Source organism: Dermacentor variabilis, chromosome 3 (assembly GCF_050947875.1).
Source record: "Dermacentor variabilis isolate Ectoservices chromosome 3, ASM5094787v1, whole genome shotgun sequence".
Classification (NCBI taxonomy): domain Eukaryota; kingdom Metazoa; phylum Arthropoda; class Arachnida; order Ixodida; family Ixodidae; genus Dermacentor; species Dermacentor variabilis.
Genome location: NC_134570.1, coordinates 26152706 through 26169884, shown reverse-complemented (window position 1 = coordinate 26169884; position 17179 = coordinate 26152706). Strand labels below are relative to the sequence as shown.

The window sequence follows — 17179 nt, the reverse complement described above, 5'->3', positions numbered from 1 at the left end:
CCCAATGTTGGAAATGATGCGGTCAAGGGCACTTGGAGGGAGGGTAGAGCGAGGGCAGGTGAGGGCATGGTAATGCGATCAAGCACTCTGGGGTCCTCCTTTTAATGCCTCCTTTTAAGCAGGATGAGCAAGGATGGCATGCGAAATTCTGTTTGCTCCGGTTCAGTCTTGGCTTGTTGTGTCTCTTAACTCATCATTTTTCGGGCATGCAACATTATGGTAGCTAGCGAAGCACCAAACCTTCCCCTTTGGCTCACATTTGTCCGAAAATCAGTCCATGGGAATGAGAAATTTTGTTTGATATAGCAGTGTTTTAGTTTTTGGAGTTCAAATTCGCTGGTGTTTTTCCTTATTCAAATACAACCAACTTTGCCAAGACCAATAGAGCAGTCTGAATTATCCGTAATAAAGAGAGTTCAAGTTATCTGAATTTTTATATATGTTGAAGTAGTGCTTTTTATACCATTTTTGTGCAACCAAAGTACACAGTTGAATGAATTCTGAGATGTCTCGGTTTCAGACAAGTCATCACTCTTATGTTCCACAGGCATTAAAACTTGGTGCACTAGTTGCATATTTGTGCAAGTAAGCAAACTGGGAAATCCACCCAAGTGATACACTAGAACCTCGTTGATACATCTTTAAAGGCACCATGGAAAAAAAAAATGCGTACCAGCTGGGAAAATGTAACTGTGAGAAAGACCGCAAATCACCACAGCACAACGTCAGAAACAGTCCGAGTGGCTGCCAGTGCTGTTATTAGAGGTCTCGGTGGTCGTACTGTGACCAGGAACGGCACATGAATGCGTGTATAATTCAGACACACATACGGTGTTCCGTGACAGTGGTCCCACCACAATATATTGTATATGCTTCACCGCATAACACACATCCACTGCACCGATGCTGACTCAAGAGAACCGGCAATTGTGAAATGCAAATTTGCAAGCCTCAAAGTAAATGTAGCCCTGCACTTGGAAGAACTGGCCCAGTGTGCATGGTTCCCGATAGGTTTTAATCGATGCACATTTTTTCAGAGGCTTCACCAACTGCTCTGTGCATGCTTTTTCCCAATGTTTGTGCAGCTCCTGGCTGGTGTAACTGTGTACGTTTGTTGCAAACTTTAGTCGCTTGTTGCAATGAATTAGTAGCTTGCTGCAACGAATCGTCGCTTGTTGCAATATGCGAGAGCGAATTTCTCCCTGCGCCGTTATATTTATGTGACGGCCACTTTCAAATGCAACGTAAGATGCGGGAACATTACAGAATGGTGCTGTATCAGGTGGGAACATAATACATAAGAGTCAATGGGATTGAGGTCGGGACCACGAAAACACAATGTGGTAGCTGGGAAAATGCAACAGCGAGGAATGTATCAGTGGGGTTCTACTGTGTAAATCAAAGCTATTACAGTCGCGAAACAAAAGTGACATTAGCTGTGTGACCAAGGCCTTAGGCAGAGGCAGTACGTGAAGCTGAAATGTATAGAGACTATAACGTGCCACCTACCACTACGGTCCCTCATTGCTCAACCTTAAGCACTGCCTTCGACATTCTCAAGTCTTTACTGGCCTGTCCGACATGTGCATTATGCTGAGGCAATCAAAACCTGTAATCATAATTCTGCATGTGCTTTCTGCTAAAAAAAAAAAAAAAATCCTACACATATAAGACGTGTTTAAACACAACCACCATAATGAAGTAAACTTTTCATTTGTGACGTATCAGTAATATGACACATTTTGTCACCTACTATTTCTGCCTATTGCCAAAACAGCGGCAAGAGGACTCAATTTATAGCAGCAGCAGCTTGTTTGCACCTAGCTATTCAATCAGCATGCATACAGTTAACAGCAAGCCACAGGGTAAAGTGTGAGTGGGGACAGCACCAACTCAGTTACTGTAAAATAGGCTCCGTTTGTGACCCCTGAGTTGTCACCCATGGCTGTCAGTGGATGCTACAACAGCTGCTTGCTCTACCCACCTAAGTCCAAGCAGGCTATTGATGTCCTTAGTTTCGACATCCAGTGTCCAGTACTTCAGCTCCTGCGTAAGAGCAACAGACTTAATGTGCTACAATGGCATGACAGCAGAGCAGGCAATGTAGGTAGAAAGTGCCTTCTTTAGGCAGTCTAGTCCACATAAGCTTGATGATTCCAGTAGGAGCACTGTACGTGCGGTCTTTAAGAAAGTTACCAATCTTCCAACATAACAAAACCTCATACAGTTGACTTTCATTAGTTCCATCTTGATGGGACCGATGGAATATACTAAATGCCAGATCAAATTAAGGTGCAAAGAAGATGTGCAAACACACTGCTGGATTATTTGGTAATTGTAATCTGACTCTAATGCAACCCAGTTTTTATATTTTCAGAGTTTCAAAGAATGAAACAAGTGGCACCCAAACTTACAACCAGAAAAATGTAGCGTGCTTCGAATTCTGGCAATCCAAAAAAGATTACATTTGTCGAGTTTACCTTTGTGGAATGAAAACTTTTCCACACTTACCGTCCATAGTTGTCACTGACAGACAGTTCTTTATTGCATTGGGCCACATCTAGTTGTCCGTGCAGCGCAATGCTTTTTATATTCTGCATTTCTCGGATGACCCAACGACTGCAAACGTAATTGTGGCCCCCACCTAGACTAACCCTTTCACCAGTTAGTCATTCAACAAATTTCACACAGAAAATATGTCACGTGGTTCCATTGTCACTAGCTTAGTACGTAAAATAACTTTCCCTTTGAATGAGCTTTGGTAATGAAAGCAGTGTGCTGTCACAACCAATTGGTACAAATACACTTGTCACCATTTTTTGATGGCAATGGTACTGGGTCTGTCGGTGGGCTGTTGACAATGCCACCAACATAGTTTCAGTTTAGTATCTAATACTAATAGGCAAGCAATGTTCAGACCCATTTTCTTGAAGAAAGATAAAGAAAGGAAACGTGTGCATGTGAATAGGGTAAATACATAATTATTCATTGTAAGCTGCAGTTCACACTTGAAACCTTGCTTATGCCAGGATGACAATCTGCGTTTTTGGTGGGAGACGGCATGTCTTTGACACATCTATACCACTCCTACATCACCACGAAGGCAGACACTGCAGCTATGGAGGTCAGGCCGCATGTTTTGCTAAAATGCATTTGCACTGGGGCAATATAACCTTTATGACATAACACTGTGCAAAAAGAAAAGAACACTGGCTGTTCATTTTGCTATTGGCAAGAAACTTACAGGATAAAATGCCGACGTCCCATCAGGCATGACGACTTGGACCTTCTCTGCACTGCAAAGCCCATGAATAAAGAATGTCAGGAAGTGCTTTCAATAACAGCGTCAATATACGTCTAGTGTTAGATGCAGTTCTAGACCCTCTGCTAAGCATGCTGTAGTTTAGTCATCAATGATACCAGTCGGATAAAGTTGTTACAACACAGAAGCGACAACAATGCCAAGAACACCAATGCAGTTTTGCAGTTTCGGCAAGATGGAGAATCTCATCCACATTCCTCTTCACTTATACAATACAAGAATTACTTATGGAACAAAACAACTGTAGCAGTTTCCCCTGCACTTCAAGGTGAGACGTGAACAGAGCCAAATATTGACATTCTACCTGAAATATGTTTATTTATTGATGTTACTGTCAAAGACAAAAGCAGGCATTACAAAGGGGAGTGGTACAATCCCCTTTGATCTTGAATATATCGAACTCAGGTGGGACCGCCAAATAGTTTAATATATCGATAATTCGAAATGCATAGTATGCCTATCTAAAGTTTATCTGAAATGTCCACACATCTTGGACAGTTTCCAGAGATTGTGAAAAGCAGGATTTACTAGTTTGAAACTCCAAGGCCGTTTCAAGTACACAAAAAGTTTAATAATTTTTTGCACACAAATGTTGGAAGATGCTTGCACTGCGGAATAGTCCTTGATGTACTGATTGCAACGCTAACCCTGCCTCGCCCGGCCGCTAGACCGCAGTGCGCCTTACATGTGTACAAGTGCTTGTTGCACATTTTTATTCAGGATAACATATAAGAGATTGCAGCACGGAAGCAAGCCAGTTAGTATTGATTGGATATGCACCACGCCGCCACCAGCTCGCCCAAACAATGCCCTGTTGCAATATGCTGTTTGAATGGCCAATCATCATACGTTGGCAATGAGTCGACCAATCAGACTATTGTGTTGGAGTTTGGTATTGGAATCGACTCTGTCCACTCCCTTCGTCACCAGTCATCATTGTTTCTCATCCACCCGTCTTTTCTTGCATGCCGCTCGGTGCTTAAGTGCCTCACAGTTCTCAGCTCTTCCCCTACGGCCTCACCATCGGTGAGTGTTAGCAATACACAGGCAATGTTACATTCAAAAATGACTTTTCGAGCACAAATGAAACGTGCTCATTCCAGACTGTAAAGCCACGAACTGCGCAGCGTTGAGTCTCGCGCACCACTGCCATGGTCAATGGTAAGCTGTGATGGTCTTTCCACGAATTAAAATATGAGAACTAAAAAAAATTGCATTATAAATAAAAAAAAATCTGACAATATCACCTCAATCATTCACCTTAGAATGCATAGTGCTTTGCACAAGTGTTCTATTTTTTAAGTGATTCAGGCTTGGAACAACGCCAGAAGGAGAAAAATATTATAAATAAAAAAGTTCTAAAGGTATCTTTATGAAATTTACATAGTAGTATCCCAGAAATGTTGCTGGTAAGTCTGCAAATTTTCATAAAAATCCACGAAGAAGTAAGAAAGTTGTTATCGAACGCCACCTGCCCCCCTTAAGTGCAGATGTGGCATGCAGTGGTTTCGTTAAATCCAAACTGTAACGTAAAAAAACTGTTCAAGTAGAGGTTGCGACATTGTGGTTGGATTTGTTTTGGCTGTTTGTGGGACACTAATATGCCGTTCTGTTGGTACACACAAAAAAAAAGAAAAACAATCTTGGCAGTACAGACATCTCCAGTTCGGCATTCCATGCCTGGAGCCTTTCAGTCAAAAGCTCAAGTGTCATCCACGTTTTCTTGCGGAAATCGTATCGGACTGATAGGCCCTTCACATTCTTGAAGCAGAGCTACGATCTGCTCTTGCTGATAATGAATGGCTGCAGTTTGCATGAGCCATCCATATTCACAGAGAGCAAAACTAACTCTGCTCACGTTTCCTCCATAGCATGTGCTGCACTTCAGTTTCAATGCCTTCTTTGACAGCAACAGCCACAACAGTGCAGTTTTAAATTCATCGGCATTAAATATTTCCCACGGTGTGGGAAGTGATGGCATACCAATTAGGAGAAGCACACTTGCAGGATATATAGAATTATTGTCTATAGTGAACAGTTGTAAAAAACCTTTTAAAGATACCAAAAGTATAATGATGTATTATGCTTACATCAAACTTCCGTTCACTGCCACAGTCGATATATTGAATGCCGCACTGCTGCCACATCTCCCAACGGATACACAATCGCATCTCCCGTTCTCAGAAATATTTAATGCTGACAAATTTGAAACGGCACTGTTTTGGCAGACGCTGTCAAGCAATAGATTGAATTTGAAGGGCAGTAAATGCCACGGAGAAAAAATGAGTAGGGTGCTCTCAGTTTTGCTAGCTGCGCATATGCATGGCTTGTGCAAACTTTGGCCGTTTGTTATCGGCAAGAGCAGATTGCCACTTTGCTTCAAGAATGCTAAAGGCCTCCCGATATGATACATGTTCCACAAGAAAGTGTGGATAATGCTTGATCTTTTTACTGAGTGGCATCAGGCATGCAATGCTGGTGCATGCATTCGCAGTGTAAGTACGCTGATGGTGGCACGACACGGCTGCTTCACCACAATACTCGCCAGCCCATCTCATGTGAAAAAGCCAGTGTGCACTCAGTTTCTCATTTTGGTAGCAGCAAATCTTCTCCAGAGTCACCGAATGCAGCATTTACAGCTATCACCGCCAATCCTATTGCGATAAGCATTTTTGCCTATATATTTCATAATGCGTGCTGCTGTCAGAAGCACAGTGCATGCTTTTAATAGGCGATAACCGAAATACACCGCCATTCCCTGCTGCAGACTGCAATCACATGCATTTTGTGGCCGCTAGATCCCACGTAAACAAGAAAAGGCGTGATGCTCGCACAATCGTGAACAGTATATTCCCTGTCTATTTGTCTATTATAGGTATTTGCCTGTCTTACGGGAAAATGACGTTGTGCACAGTATCTTTATTCTGGTACCAGCAAATCTCCGTTCCGGTCGTCACACGCCGTATTCACAGCTATCGCCGCCAAACCTATTGCGATAAGCATCTTCACCTATCCGTTTTACAGCGCGTGGTGCACAGTGCCATTAGTAGCGTACCGCATGCTTTTAGTAGGCAATAATCCAAACGTGCCGCCGTTCCCTGCTGCAGGTGGCATCTGGCGCCACCCATCAGCTCGATTTCGTTTCGGTTTCCTGTCGCCCTCTTAAAGCAACGCGCAATACTAAAACAACAAAATGCCTCTCGGACTGCCGGAGCACCACCAGCTCGACGCGCATCAGCGTCTCGTGCCGCAACGATCCGCGCGACGCTTCGCATTACGAACATGTCAACAATAGTTCAGTCTCAAATTTTTTTGTTACTTCGGATCGTTCGTTTTCCCGGTTAGTACATTTTTCTCACATTTCTTTTTCCAAGACATATGAATGGGGTTCTACTATATACTGTTCTCGATCGCGTGCACATCGTGCATTTTCTTGTTTACACGGGATCTAGCAGCTGGAAAACACACTGAATGTTGGTGCCGAAGAATAGTGTTTTCTGGGAACATATCAACCAGAACAAAATGAACGTAGCTCTATTGAGCCATTTTTTGTGTTCTCAATTGTGAACAATGGCGCCAGTAAAAAGTGCGTAACAGGAACGTATCAACAATGCTTTCACTATATTAGGTACCTTTCAGTAGACAGAGTGATAATCTGAAAATCTGGTTTCAGAGAGATACTTTCTTCAGCCATTATAACTGTAAAATATTGTCAGAATCCACACATCTCGTGGCTAATTTGGCACGCTCAGATGGAGTGCATATATGTTCCAATTATATACTGCGAAGTAATGGCTTCGGGAGCAACATCATCTTAGAGCGGGTACGACAATTTTTCACCAAAAGGTGGTATCCAACATGACAAGAATCAGCCTTGATGACATTTCTCATTCCAGTTGAATGCAACCTTACAGGATGCCTTCATTAGATTGAAGCACTGCAGTAGTATAATAATGGCAATGTTCCCACATCTGGCCAGAACTCTCATATTTTCCTCCAGACCTCCATAAATTGAGCACCATGACACAGTATTAACAACAGTTTAAGAGCCTACTCACGTGAAAGGCTCCTTGCAGTATTCACTGAACATTGTGACCATGGTGTCCAAAACAACTTTTGACTTGTGCAGATCTGTAGCCGTCACCTCAATCAGCACATTACGTGTTGACAATGTAATCTTGGAGTGGTTGCCTGCAAGAACGTACTTCCTTCTTGAAACTAGTTTCCATTCATATTCAGAATATTGCACAGACGACACCAAAACAAAAACAAAAACACAATCTCTTATTTCGATGAAACTCTTCTAAATAAGCTAATACCTTCCAGCTTAAAGACAAAATTTAAGAACGAAATTTCACAAATGTTTAGGTCCTATATAATGCACATAGACTAATGTGCCCACGTTAGTAAATGCAGCAAGTGCTTCAGGAACTTCAAGCATTTGTCTTAGAAAAAGCCTTTCTGTGGTCACGCACGAAACTGCTAGCACATTAGCCCTTGTCCTTACTATGCTCGTAACATGCTCATATGTTTGGCAGAAATAATCTGACCTGGCTACTGTATAAAATGATCTCACTTGAGAATAGATGTGCACATTGGCTATAATATTTGGCTGGCCTATTGTGTCAATCTTAATGCATGGCGTGTGTCATGCCGATGCAATGATCATATAATGCCTAATTCATCATCATCATCATCAGCCTGGTTACGCCCACTGCAGGGCAAAGGCCTCTCCCATACTTCTCCAACAACCCCGGTCATGTACTAATTGTGGCCATGCCGTCCCTGCAAACTTCTTAATCTCATCCGCCCACCTAACTTTCTGCCGCCCCCTGCTACGCTTCCCTTCCCTTGGGATCTAGTCGGTAACCCTTAATGACCATCGGTTATCTTCCCTCCTCATTACATGTCCTGCCCATGCCCATTTCTTTTTCTTGATTTCAACTAAGATGTCATTAACTCGCGTTTGTTCCCTCACCCAATCTGCTCTTTTCTTATCCCTTAACGTTACACCTATCATTCTTCTTTCCATAGCTCGTTGTGTCGTCCTCAATTTGAGTAGAACCCTTTTCGTAAGCCTCCAGGTTTCTGCCCCGTAGGTGAGTACTGGTAAGACACAGCTATTATATACTTTTCTCTTGAGGGATAACGGCAACCTGCTGTTCATGATTAATGATGCCTAATTAGCTCACCATTAATGATTGGAGGTAGTGAGAGTACGGTGCCGTTGGCATCTTCGATAACTGGATACACGGGTTTGTCTTTGATAATGTGCAGGTAGTGCCGAAGGTGACTGTCCTTCTGTAAAGAACACAACCATGAGTGAGGGAGCCAATTAGTATTTTGCAGTGAAACTGCCTGTCAAACCACAAAATGAATGATCACACTGATATAAGAAAACAAAAGGAAACACGAGCCACAGTTTGTTTTTCGGTAGAGGTGCGTGAATACTGAATAGTAAATTTCAAATTGAATATGAAATATAATCAAGAAAGAAAAGCTGAATATTAAATTGAATATTAAAAAAATTTCCACAAAATTTAATGTTTACAAATTTTTGACAAGAAGATACAGTGCAACACATGCTCAGGAGTCTCCTAGCATAGCATAACAAGAATGTAGCAAGCAATCAGTAAATTAAGTACATGTACATGGAAATCAAGATATACAGTACGGTCTACTCTTATTAAAGGGAATACCAAATTAATATGCCAGCACTGATTGCAGCTCAGTTCTAGTATATAAAGGACTAGAAAATATTGTTTTGTGAATACAGTCAAACCCACTTATAATGATACCGGCTTTAACAATATATCGGATATTAGAACGAGAAGCTGCTGCACCGTCTACTTTTGTGTGTTTTCCATGGTGAAATAACCCGGTTATTACAATGCCCCGATGCTGCATTATCAGTTATAACGATGAAGCCTCGCCGCTGGGTGTCCAAGCTGAAAGGTAGTGAAATGCAAAATCCTTCAAAAGAAAAAAAGGAAACGACAAATTCAAGCCGCTCCACGATGGGCCGCTGCTCCAACAGCCATGCGCTCATTTTCCAGCCATCTCCGTGCGGCTATCTCCCGTTGCCTTTCCCCCCCTCTGAACACGAATGGGCTGCGCCCATAACTCTACGCCACCCACCCTCTGAAACACAAATGGACCGTGCCAACTATGCCGCAAGCACATTGCTCGCAGGTTGCTCGCTGGCTCTTCATTCAGTGCAATTCTGTGAACAGCGTAATTGCTTGCGTTTGCTTTTGTTGATTGTGTCGAAATTGCTCCCGACCACGCAGTTTCTCAACTTCGCTTGACTCAGCGCTGAAACGGAAGATGGCTGATCTGCCTGCTGATCATTGGCAATGCATGACGTTGCGGGTGAAAAGGAAGCGCAGGGCTATAGATGTGGAAACTAAGTGCTTCTAACCGATGAGACGATCGTCATGAAAGTGCTTTCATCAGACAGCGACGGCGACAATGGGACGCAGTAGGGCAGGTTGCCTCAACATTGCCCTCACAGGAGGCCCGGAATGATTCAGTCCCTCCAGGGCTTCGTTTTCGCGAGGAACCTTCCGCTGCACTACGTGGAGCGCTTGGATACCTTGGAGAAGGATGTCGGCAAGCTTCGCGTAAAGCATGCATGGCTGGCGGACATGGGCTTTTCTCGTGCAAGCCAGTGTACATGGTGAGATGCTTGTGGCGATCTCTCCTCAGCATTTCTTCTGGATTTCTGAAGCTGACAGGCTGACAGGCTAACATGGCAACCTTCACGCAATTTTTAAAAGGCCAGTCACCAATGCGATGCCTCACCGGTGCTCGCATATCGCTTGCCACCTGTGACACCTCTTTACAGTAGTTATAGCAGTGCCATTCTTTTAACGCCGACAGCCGCGGCTTGTTACATGCGATCGGAGCGCCCAGGAAGCAGTTAAACGAGTGAACACAATCAGCAGCGGGGTGGAGGAAGGTGGTGGGGAGGGGCACTGGCCTCCCTGCCTATATAGTTTTCTCATATCAGCTCTGCCATCCCCTTACTTAAATTTTTTCATGCAACTCGGTAATAACAATTATCAGTTATAACAATGGAATTTTCGTGGCACTTAAATATTGTTATAAGTGGGTTAGACTGTAGAAGTTTCACTGAATAGAATCAAGTGCTTGTTTTCCTCTGAAAATAATGAATAAGTGAGGTTCTATTTACTGAATACCAGTGAGGTTCTCAGTTTGATAGCGGACCCGTGTTTTGTGACAACCTTTCATTTGTTGCATAGAAAGTTTCGCTTTCCAGTTTTTCTCCAACGTACAGAAGGGCTAACCCAACTCTGCGGCAGGTGGGTTATTGTAAGGGCAATCTATGCAACAGACTCGAATCACATGACTTTTTCACCACTTCATGTGTAGCCAGGGCCATCAGTTAAGACCAGGCACCGTCGACAACATTTCATTGTCAGGTTTGGAGCGATTTGCCACGCTGAATCTGAAATGCGGAGTCACGGTGAGTTCATTGGACACTTGCTTACTTATAAGCCCAGATAGGTATGTAAATGCAATCTTAGGAACTCTTTGCCATCCTACAAGTCAAGCAGTCAGCAGCATGACTAGTTCACTGTATAAGATAATGCAAGGTCCAGAAGTTTGATATCTTGTGTGAGTGGTGGATTCTTGTAGTAGCTTTTGTAGCAGAAAAAATGACTTTCTGTATCAAGCATTGTTGGTAAAAAAAAAAAGAAACAATACATGCAAGCTCTGAAACTGTTAAATAATTTTACAAAGCTGCCAAGACATAAAAAACTGTGCAAACTCGCATTAAGAAGGAATTATAACATAGTTTAATTAAAACATCATGTAATGAGTTACAAAGTTACGAAAGGCCCCATGTGGCAAGCTGCTTACAAGACAGTAGCAGTAGCAAAATGACATATTATGTACAGAAGGCGGAATCTCACTATGCGTGCAGCATTACTTTATAGCTTTACTTCTTAAGTTGGAGAGACTACGTGCCTGCTAGTGCTTCTGAGAGCATCTTGTGGCCCTCTTTCAACAGTGTCTCACCGCTCTGAATGTCGAAGAAATATTTTACTTTCATTCCTTTGCGAATTAGGAGTTCAGCATTGCTCAGCATCTTTTCTTGCTGATTTGATTATATCCTCGAGATTCCTTTGATTTGCTTTTCTACAGTTACATTAGAATCACTTCAGTTTTGTTCCAGTGTTGTGTTCACTAATAATGCCTCTAATAGTCGCTATTGCCATTGCTTGCAGTCAACTTTTACCACTATGAGCAATTAATGGCTTATTGGAATTGACACACTTACACAAGGCCGAGGCAATGTGCCCCTCACAACTCAGATTTATAACAGCAAGTACTGACACTGTTTACAGGCTACAAAGCTGCGGAAGTGCAAGCTCTGGTTTCGTTTTCACAATTGTTATTGCCTGACTTCTTGCAGAAGTCCTTAAGGAGGACTGACATGCACAATTATTGCCAGAATGGGGCTTTTGTAGTAGCACACAGCAAGATTTGCCCCTTTTACAGCAGTCTGGAGCAAATGCAGCAGAAGTTTCACTCCTCTTATCTGTGATTTTAGGATGGAACAAGTAGTCATTGGCTAAGAATACTTTAGTACTAAGGGTGTGCGAATATTTGAAAAGTTCGAATATTATATATTTAATATTCGTATTTGATTCGGAAGATAGATATTCGAAAATGTTCGAATATTCGGTTGTACACAAATATTCTAATCAAATCGAATATATTGCCGGCTGTGCGGGAGCAAACATGGTTCTAAGCATTTGTTTCTATCTAATCGAAGAATATTGTGACGATTTTGTGCTGAATTTGTGACAATTTTGTGCTGCTAGCGAAATTTCACCTGTAAAGCATACTTAGCCACTAAACATCTGAATATTGCGGAAAAGCCAGCCTCAGCAGTAAGGAGCACGGGTTTGCAGACAGCGAGTGTGCACTTTGTTTTTCAAGCGAAGCTTGTATTGCCTCACTCGTGTCGGCGTCGGTATTGCGGTACGGGAAAACTCAAGCCATGCGAAAATTAAAATTGCTTGTCGGGCTGCGGATTCAAACCACCAACCTCCGGGTTGCTCGACTACCACACTACCAGATTCAGCACTGCAGGTTCATCATATGCACCCTTTAAAGCAGGGTTTTGTATGCATAAAGAAGTAGGCGCAGTGCAAGGCGCAAGCCAATCACAGGCGTACCCTCCCTCCAGAGGAGGAATGAAAAGGGTGTGAACGCGTGTTCGCTCACCTCACGCCCGTCGTTTTCCGCAAGTTCAGGCCCCGCAATCAGATGCATGGGGAGGCTGCGTTTGGTTCATTCTACCAAAAGCTGCGAGGAAGGAACAGCAATGGGTGCGGGCCTGGTGTCATGCATTCAGCCGAAAAACGCGCACCGTTTGATGAACGCTGCCGGGATCTTGCTCGAGAAAGGGCTCGTTGTCGACGACCTCACCGTGAGGGAGTGCGAAGCCGAGACATTATGACAACAAAGAGCCGCAGATCCCAATCTCCGCTTGTACCCCTCTTCACAGTAGTGGCATAATGTGTCACACGTGCTCAAACAAACCAACCCTTAGGGTTGCACAAGCTTCATGTGCACCCCTGTTCCCGGTAGGAGAGAGGTAATCATTTCTTTCTTTCTTCCTTTCTTCTTTTTTTGTAGTACCGCCATCAATTCTGAGCTTATTGCTTGAAAGTATGTGCAGTGAGCGACGACTGGCACAGTGTCAAATGCTTCCGAGTTTATGGGCATTTGATGCGGTATAATAAGGCACAGGCTGGCGAAGACAGCTAGTGGGAATTGCTAAATGTTCCAAGTTAACATGAGCCAAGTAAACAATGTTTCAGTACAACTGCTTACTAGTCTAGTGTTTAACAATGACATGCTATTGCAATGTTCCAACGTTAACAAATTAACCAACCTTGCTAATAAATGCATGTGCATATCATTATTCAATATTCGATTCGTGTTCGAACATCTTGATATTCGCAGACCCCTAGTTAGTACCAATCATCCTTATTATCTACAGCATGAAAAGACAATAAAGGTATTCTTAAAATAGACTGACGTACCGAATAAAGGTCCATCAGTTCCTCAGCTGAGCGTTCAACTGTATCATTGAGCGGTACAAAGCGAATGTCCTTGGGGCTCCGTGCATCGTAGACAAAAGGTCCCTGCACAGTGTCCAGGTCATGGGTTCCTATGGATACGATTGTGCGCCTCCTGCAAGGAGGGGAAAGTGAGCAGACAGAATCAGAAAGCTACCTTTTCAGCAGCACCAGAAAACACCCCACAAATTAGAGTATTGTCACATTGTAGTGACGGTCACGATCCCAACACTGTCAGAACTGTGAGTTAAGAATTCTTCTGAACAAACTTATGCCCAGAAACAAACGCTACATTTAAATCCCAACGATAGGGGTGAGCCCACTCATCAATAGGCGAATCTAAACTCGTGGGTCAGTTCATACAGGGCATTTTTTTAACTATACATTATTATTATTATTATTATTATTATTATTATTTGCACTGTAAGCCCTTTTCATGCAATATTCTTCTAACAGGTGAACCATATACATGAAAAGACAACTACACAGTTACAATATACAAAAATGCATCCAATAAGAATATAAACAGTGAGTGCATGCATGATGACACACAACAAGGTGTCAAGCCAGCTATACAGACAAGTTACGGCCGTACCTGCCAATGTTTTGATGTAGCTTGTCCTGGAGGTCAATGAAGCTGTTGTACCGGTCCTGGTTGAAGGTCACATCACGCAGAATGGCAGCCACCACATACGGCCGTACTGATGCAGTGCTAGGCTTGACGTGTAGAGTTTGCAGCGCAGCTGGATGCAGGGCTCGGTAACACGGTGGTTCAATCCTGCAGTCATTACTCGACTCATTCACAACAAATTAAGGTACACCGGCTATCTGAGGGTTGGCTCTAGTTCACAAAAACAAATCCTGATGTTTACATTGCCTGAATAACCACATTTACATTTGTAATGGAATGTAACATGTGCGTTCATGATTTCAAACTTTGCTTAAGCTAATTTTACCAAATGATCAGTCTGTAACATGCCAGGATGAGGTAATGAAAACAAGTAACAAATTACGAGAATTGCTGTGACGAATAAAAAGAACAAATATGTCATACAAGTAACTTTTGTAAGAAAACATGAGTGCTCCCTCATACAAGTCATATCGCTTACCTGCTCACGGAACTTTTCGTTAGCACTGGCACCATGGTGAATCTGCCTGCTAGACATGTTGCTTGTGACAGCACATGTGAATTACATTGTTTTATTTTAATGTTTGCAAATATTTTAAATTACAAATACAAATAGAAGCAATGCTGTTTGATTCTTAATCAGTGAGAGAATCCACTATTTGAAATTTTAACACATTTGTTTCTGTTTGAACTTAACGGATAACGACATTCATGGGACTCTTTAGAGAAAATAACTGATGCAATTGATGCAACTCTTCCTGGTAATTCTGCTGCCATAGAGAAGCAGTTTGCACAAAGGCACCAGTTTCTGAGTGAATGCACAAGGCGGATAACTTCTGCTCAGTAAATCCAAGTCATTCAGCAAGAATGCTTTGCCTTTAGGCAGCTTATAAGCTTATATGAATTCGTTGTCTCAATTTAGGCAACACAACTTATCACATTCGCAATGCCCGCGACCTATAAGTGGCTTGAGTGGTAAACCAAGATGGCTGTCTGGGGGAGGATCATGAGCAAAGCAGAGGGCATGCAAATGTGTTGTATAGCATGTTGTGACAACCTTGCAGTATCACGTCACTTTCATTACGTGGCATACTGAGCCGCATGAAACCAGAACTGTGATTATATAGCTAGCTAAAGATGAAGTACAAGTTAAATTGATTCTAATGCATTTTCTCTGGCGTTATATAGCTTGTTCCACTCACGTACATGACAGTGCCACAGGAGAATTTTTAGCGGAGGGCGGAAATGCCCCAGTACATGCCCTACCTGATGCTTTATCACTCGAACATAAAAGGGGAAAAAAGCTGTCAGCTGTAATGTGCGACAAGTAATACCATTTTATCTCTTAGCAATTTGTGGCATTTTTTAAGCATGAAGCAGTTTTTCAAACACTTACACATGCTCGACTTTATGAACATTACATATACAGGTAAGGAAATCTATTCGCCGATGTTTATAGTAATCTTCAATATCCTATCAATATTTCGCATACTCCATTCTTGCACATTTCCCTCCGGGAAAATGTATTGCAATGCATGTACATGTGAATAATTTCAACAAATATACCGGACTATATTGGAAAACATATTGCTGCGTGTTTTTGACATATTGATTTGACTTCTTTTAAGGTTGCTAGGAAAAACATGTTTTTCAGCCTAATTTATGTAGCATTTCATATGCCATGTAAACTTGAATGTGTTGATCATACTGTAAAACAAAAAGTGTAATAAGCATACCACAAAAATTTAATTTGCTTAATATGACTGCCGAAAATCCTACAACCGGTGCACTGAAACTAAAAAAGAGAGAAAAAGAAAACAAACTAAAGCAAGTGTAGACACAGCCCATACGTGTGAGTGTCTTTCTATATTCTATGTCTAGTTATGTATATCCTCGTCATCAGTGGGGGTCATGACTCTACCTACCCATAGCCTCACCACCCATTGTTTCTCGACGGATTTTGCTGGAAAGAAGAACTTATATTGCAGGAAATTTACTTTATGCACTGGGAAATGCAGCACATGCGCTTACTATTGTTGTTCTTGACCATGTACGAGTGAAAGAGGTAAAAAAAAGCCTGTGTCTGCATGGTACATGCAGACACAGGCTTTTCTTTAGGGGCACCACACCACACACCACAGTGTATAGTGCTGCATGCCATACTGTACTTATCTACTTTGATGAACAGAACATTCTACATGCATTCAGGTGGCAAGCTTTGATTCAAATCGCACAAAAAGACAGGACACACAAGGTAAGAAATGCAACAGTCGAGCACAGGTACCAATGCATCCATATCAACTGTGCCAACTATCGTCCCTATTAATGGTGACATGCTGCTCCCGTTTCATTACTGAGCCTGTCGTAGTGCCCAAGAAAGCTGCTCCTTATTTAGGAGGCCCCCAGTTTGCCAGACATGCATGTATCAAATAATCTAGATAAGCGTTCTAAGAGTGACTCCATGCTCCAGTGATAAGAGTGACTCCATGCTAACTTTACATTTCACCTTGTTAAGGAATAAGAAAATATTCAGTACATGATTCAATATGAGGTTGTTTTTCTGTAATAATCATATTCAATTTTGCTATTCAAACACCCCTAGTTTTATTTAATTGGGACAGGGGCAATAAATAAAAGACTGGGGCCGGAACTGGTTTTAAAACTGTAAAGGAGCAACCATATGACAAAACAAATAGCAGTATAAAGTAGAAGAAACAAGTTCCTTTGAGGTGGATAATGCACAAACCAATAGCATTTAACGGAGAGAAGCTTTCTCAAATGCGCATTCCAGTGCCTGGTTTACTCGTACACTTACTTTCCCTTGAAGATGAGCAGCGCCCGTACCAGTCCTTCGAGACAGAGCAAGTCGTACCTGTGCAAAAAGTAATTCGAAATTAGTATGATCGACCAATACATGAGTAACAATCCCAGACTCACCTATTTGCAGGGATGTCAACACGAAAGATGACTTCTTCCGACGCACCTTCAGCTTTCATGCTGCCTTGCTCTTTTGAGAGCATCTGTTTTTCACTTGTCTGCATTAACAAAATACAATGTATATCAAATGATGCATTCGCCTAGGTATATCCCTACTATCATTCCCACAAT

General features: G+C 42.4%; 1 protein-coding gene across 1 annotated transcript in view; it reads right to left on the bottom strand.

Annotated features, from left to right (window-relative positions):
* The window catches only part of beta-PheRS (phenylalanine--tRNA ligase beta subunit), a 30867-nt gene that overhangs the window by 12667 nt on the left and 1021 nt on the right, over positions 1-17179 (bottom strand). Inside the window, exons 3-10 of the mRNA XM_075684581.1 lie at positions 17009-17106; positions 16887-16943; positions 14039-14221; positions 13408-13558; positions 8515-8623; positions 7381-7513; positions 3245-3296; positions 1985-2046 (exon numbers count right to left, since the gene is read on the bottom strand). Coding sequence (XP_075540696.1) covers positions 1985-2046; positions 3245-3296; positions 7381-7513; positions 8515-8623; positions 13408-13558; positions 14039-14221; positions 16887-16943; positions 17009-17106 — 845 coding nt within the window. The remainder of the gene's footprint in view (positions 1-1984; positions 2047-3244; positions 3297-7380; positions 7514-8514; positions 8624-13407; positions 13559-14038; positions 14222-16886; positions 16944-17008; positions 17107-17179) is intronic.